At 44.8% G+C, this 5949-nt stretch overlaps 1 protein-coding gene across 2 annotated transcripts; it reads right to left on the reverse strand.

Annotated features, from left to right (window-relative positions):
• Positions 1-284: 284 nt before the first annotated feature.
• LOC139753312 (uncharacterized) lies at positions 285-5675 on the reverse strand. Of its 2 annotated transcripts, none has more exons than XR_011713683.1 (2): positions 737-5675; positions 285-660 (listed from the first exon to the last, which is right to left on the reverse strand). XR_011713683.1 is itself a non-coding variant. In XM_071669630.1 (2 exons), exon 2 carries the CDS (start codon positions 4391-4393, stop codon positions 1781-1783), a length of 2613 nt encoding a protein of 870 aa, XP_071525731.1. In that variant the 5' UTR covers positions 4394-5045; positions 5122-5675; the 3' UTR covers positions 285-1780. The 2 variants fall into 2 exon arrangements, 1 of the variants encoding a protein (XP_071525731.1); XM_071669630.1 differs by having other exon boundaries at positions 285-5045; positions 5122-5675.
• Between the last annotated feature and the right edge of the window lie 274 nt (positions 5676-5949).

Below are 5949 nucleotides of genomic sequence, written 5' to 3' on the forward strand. Positions count from 1 at the left end.
TATATATATATATATATATATATATAATATATATATATATATATATATATATATATATATATATATATATATATATATATATATATATATATATATATATATATATATATATATATATATATATATTGTTACGAACTCAGCACTTATTATAGCAAGATCGCCAGCAACATATATATGTTACAAATACTCTACTGGCCCTCGTCTTTGCAAGGACGGTAGATTTGTAATATAGCACAACTCAGGATGACGCTATCTTAACGTTATAGGGTTAAACAAACACAAAGGTTAGAATTACTTATAATGAAAAGAATTCAAATGTACAAGGTGAACACATAAATCAGGCACGAATCATTTACGTTAACACTGAACATGAGTTTAACACTGAACATATGTTAACAATTCCAGATAAGATTTCAAACCAGGAGATCTCTTTCCGTTGACACTTTGCTCGATAGCATTACATTTAGTTAGATTCTGACGTGACACAGTAACAATCGTTGCACTTAGCTAACCTGACGCAACACAGTAACATCATTGTTATACTTAGTTAAGCTTGACTTGACACAGTAACATATCATTACACTTAGTTAAGCTTGGCATGACACAGTTAACATCTTACAACCCAGTCATACTTGACGGGACACAGTAACATCTTACAACCTAGTCAAACTTGACGGGACACAGTAACATCTTACAACCTAGTCAAACTTGACGGGACACAGTAACATCTTACAACCTAGGGCAGCGGTGGCTACGGGGTTCGAGACAGGGAAAGCCTACATTACCTTTTGTTGTTGGGCTCGAGACTGGTGAAGGAATCAAGGTCTCAGACGATCGTCTGAGCTTTTATCTGAATGACCAACAAGGCAGGAACAGCTGGCCACGCCTCGACCCGCCACCTAGTTCTGCTATAGGTCACAATGACACAATTGCCCTTGATAGGTCAAGAGACTGGTTGTCATGCCCTCTCCTCGACTTGATTGGCTGAAGGAGGCCTAAGGTCCGGCCTACACATGTGGCGTGCATCCAGCCTCCTCTGTTCCTTTGTCCACGCCGGCAGCGAGCGCACGTGACGACATACCGTAGCAGTTCCCATGGTTGGACCTGACGCCGTTGAGCTGACGTTTGGGTGCTACAAGGCTGGTCAAGACATAATTACTAAGGCAATCAACACGGTCAGGGAGGGTGAGATCCGGGCCGATAGAAGCCGCTCCCTACACCCAGGACACGTCATACACAGAGATAACCAAGACACATACGAACCACGTGGACACAAACACACGTGTTCCGTAACACCCCCCTCCTTAAAGGAGAAAATTCCTAGAAGAGGAATTTTCTAGCGTTAAGAGCGGGATAAACAATCGGCTAACACATTATGTGCGTCAGCAATATGGTGAATATCTAACTATACTCTTGAAAAAGAAACAAGGCCCACCTGATTAATATCTGACTCCGATCCCATAACTTCTTAACATTTTGAAGGGTTGGTAGTCAGTACTGATTGCCTGAAGGACACAAATATATAAAGTGTTATAACACAAATAACAGACAAAGGTTCCATCTCCATGGTGGCTATTTGTTTGGGCTCAACCTTCTCTCTGTCCTCCTGCACGAGGACTTCAGCGTCAGCATCGCTGGCATTCACAGTTAATCTGGTTGGAGCCTGCAAAATATAACAGTTAAAAAAAGTAGTGTTCCTAATTGATGAGAGAGACTGTCTCACACTGCTCATTCCAAACATCAATAACTCTGTCAGAGGGGATTGCGAGTGTTGCAAAATTTACAATGGCATCCTACAGTACCCAACCATATCCGAGTAACACTTCAGTTCTCTCACACCTCCGCCCGGGTCCCAGGTCTCCGAGACACTCGTAGCTAAGTCGTCGGCTTCCTCACACGCGGCTACCGCTGGACGTAAGATGATGCAGACTGGCACCGTCGGTTCCAAGGGTGGAGGATCACGACTGAAACATCGCTCAGGCATGTTGATGTGGCATAATCTCCAACCTCTGCGCCTATCGGGGATGGAGACAAGGTAATTTGAGTCTCCTACACTCCAGATGATGGCGTAGGGACCCTGAAAACGGACAACCAAGGGTTGACCTGGCTGCTGTAGTAGAAGTAACACCTCGTCGCCCGCCTCAAACCTTCTCCAACGAGATCGTTTGTCAGGCCATATTGTCCTCCGTTCCTGAGTCTCTCTCGAATGGGTGCGAGACAAATCCTCAGTCTCATCCACTGATTCTCGTTCGGATTCGAAACTAGCACAGGAGGCATCACACAGCTTCTCCTCACTAATTCCATCTTCATGGAGAGTCTTCTCTCTTGAATGGGCGCGAGACAAATCCTCATTCTCATCTGCTGCTTCTTGTACGGACTCGTAACCAGCACAAGAAGTATCACACATCTTCTCGCTAATTTTGTCCTCAAGGAGAATCTTCTCTCTTGAATGGGCGCGAGACAAATCCACAGTCTCACTCACTGAGTCTCGTTTGGACTCAAAATCAGCATGGGAGGTATCACACAGCTTCTCCTCACCAATTTCATCCTCATGGAGAGTCTTCTCTCTTGAATGGGCGTGAGACAAATCCTCAGTCTCACTCACTGAGTCTCGTTCGGACTCGAAATCAGCATGGGAGGTATCACACAGCTTCTCCTCACCAATTTCATCCTCATGGAGAGTCTTTAAGTCCGCCGTCTCAACGGCAGCACTCTCATGAAGAGTCTTCAAGTCCACTGTCTTAACAGAGGCTACACCAGGGGAGAGGTTATCACACAGCTTCCTCATACTGGACTCACTCGTAGGGAGAGTCTTTACTTCCTCCGACTTAACGGAGTCTACCCCAGGGGAGAGGGTATCACACAGCTTCTCGCTGGCCTCACTCACATGCAGAGTCTTTAAGTCCGCCGTCTCAGCGGAGTCTACACCAGGGGAGAGGGTATCACGCAGCTTCTCCTCGCTGGCCTCACTCGCATGCAGAGTCTTCAAATCCACTGTCTCAACGGAGGCTACACTAGCGGAGAGAGTATCACACAGCTTCTCGCTGGCCGCACTCTCATGAAGAGTCTTTAAGTCCGCCGTCTCAACGGAGGCTACGCTACCGGAGAGGGTATCACACAGCTTCCTCTCGCTGTCCTCACTCGCATGAAGAGTCTTTAAGTCCACTGTCTCAACGGAATCTACTCCAGGGGAGAGGGTATCACGCAGCTTCTCCTCGCTGGCCTTACTCGGGGGGAGAGTCTTTAAATCCACCGTTTCAACGGAGGCAACTCCAGGGGAGAGGGTATCACACAGCTTCCTCTCGTTGGTCTTCACTTCCTCCGTCTTAACGGCTATGTCCTCAGGCACACGGCCTGCCGTGCCAGCTGTCATAGGCCTGGCACCATCGTGGTTGTAGACTATCTCTGGTACCTCTTCCTCAAGCTGCCCTGCCTCCGTGGACTCCACCGGGCCCGTAGGCAACACCGGCACTGGGTTCATCTTCCCACCCGCTAGGTCACTGCCTAACACAACGTTCACGTCTAAGACAGGTAACTTATCTACAGTCCCTACAAGGGCATGGTCCGTAAAGAGATCTGTTCCTACTCTCACATCAACTAGTGGAGCTTCCTTGGGACCCGACAGTCCATCTGGCAACACGCGGTCTCCAAACTCTTCTCGCGGCACCAAGCCATCCAACATCGGGGACTGCAGCGCACCAGAATCCCGTGATACGGTTTCTTTTCGTCGTACACCACATCTACTGACACAACCCTCAGACAGGAACGCATTGTAGTTCCCACAGGACGGATCTTTAACTACTTGATTAACACTCTCGCAACCCCTCACTTTCCTAAGAGCAGGGACAGCCTTACCTACTTTATTAAGTGGACCTAAAGCTGAGAAGAGACTTACCGACCTACTTTTGGTAAAGTCTCTGGATTCCTTCGCTCGAGCCCAGCAATCCCTCACCTGGTGCACAGCCTTGCCACAATTAAAACAACTCTTAACTCTGTTGGAGTATTTCCCCTGACTTCTATGAGTTACCGGCAAGGTAGCAGATTCAGGTGGGATTACATTACCATTGGTCCTCCCTCTGTCGTCGTAGCCATTTGAACGTCTGCCCACGTCAAGTTTACTGAACTTCGGTAAATGTAAGTTACCCACTTGAGACGACACTGGTCCTGATGGTGAAGCGTTAAGTCTAAGTCTTTCACGTTCGAGAGCTAACCTAGCTTGTTCAGTCTTCTTCTTCTGCACTTGTAACTGTGCTTGTGCATTGACCTTAGCTATCTCTAGCTGCTTTCGCCAATAACTGGGATCAACATTAATATCACTAGGGATATGGGGAAGGATCGAGACTTTGAGCGACGTTAACGATTGAGCGGTATTGTCAACACTGATCAACGACATGATTAATGAATCAAGGAAAGAGATTCCGTTAAGGCAAGAAATATCCTGGCAAGGTCGCCAGTTTATATGTTACGAACTCAAATATAATATATATTCGGACAAGGTCGCCAATTTATATTGTTACGAACTCAGCACTTATTATAGCAAGATCGCCAGCAACATATATATGTTACAAATACTCTACTGGCCCTCGTCTTTGCAAGGACGGTAGATTTGTAATATAGCACAACTCAGGATGACGCTATCTTAACGTTATAGGGTTAAACAAACACAAAGGTTAGAATTACTTATAATGAAAAGAATTCAAATGTACAAGGTGAACACATAAATCAGGCACGAATCATTTACGTTAACACTGAACATGAGTTTAACACTGAACATATGTTAACAATTCCAGATAAGATTTCAAACCAGGAGATCTCTTTCCGTTGACACTTTGCTCGATAGCATTACATTTAGTTAGATTCTGACGTGACACAGTAACAATCGTTGCACTTAGCTAACCTGACGCAACACAGTAACATCATTGTTATACTTAGTTAAGCTTGACTTGACACAGTAACATATCATTACACTTAGTTAAGCTTGGCATGACACAGTTAACATCTTACAACCCAGTCATACTTGACGGGACACAGTAACATCTTACAACCTAGTCAAACTTGACGGGACACAGTAACATCTTACAACCTAGTCAAACTTGACGGGACACAGTAACATCTTACAACCTAGGGCAGCGGTGGCTACGGGGTTCGAGACAGGGAAAGCCTACATTACCTTTTGTTGTTGGGCTCGAGACTGGTGAAGGAATCAAGGTCTCAGACGATCGTCTGAGCTTTTATCTGAATGACCAACAAGGCAGGAACAGCTGGCCACGCCTCGACCCGCCACCTAGTTCTGCTATAGGTCACAATGACACAATTGCCCTTGATAGGTCAAGAGACTGGTTGTCATGCCCTCTCCTCGACTTGATTGGCTGAAGGAGGCCTAAGGTCCGGCCTACACATGTGGCGTGCATCCAGCCTCCTCTGTTCCTTTGTCCACGCCGGCAGCGAGCGCACGTGACGACATACCGTAGCAGTTCCCATGGTTGGACCTGACGCCGTTGAGCTGACGTTTGGGTGCTACAAGGCTGGTCAAGACATAATTACTAAGGCAATCAACACGGTCAGGGAGGGTGAGATCCGGGCCGATAGAAGCCGCTCCCTACACCCAGGACACGTCATACACAGAGATACACCAAGACACATACGAACCACGTGGACACAAACACACGTGTTCCGTAACAATATATATATATATACACGTATATACACATACATATGTATGTGTATATACGTGTATATATATATATATATATATATATATATATATATATATATATATATATATATATATATATATATATATATATATATATATATATATATATATATATATATATATATATATATATATATATATATATATATATATATACACGTATATACACATACATACATATATGCACATATCTACACACACACACATATATATATATATATATATATATATAT

This window comes from Panulirus ornatus, chromosome 2 (genome assembly GCF_036320965.1).
Source record: "Panulirus ornatus isolate Po-2019 chromosome 2, ASM3632096v1, whole genome shotgun sequence".
Taxonomy (NCBI): Eukaryota; Metazoa; Arthropoda; class Malacostraca; order Decapoda; family Palinuridae; genus Panulirus; species Panulirus ornatus.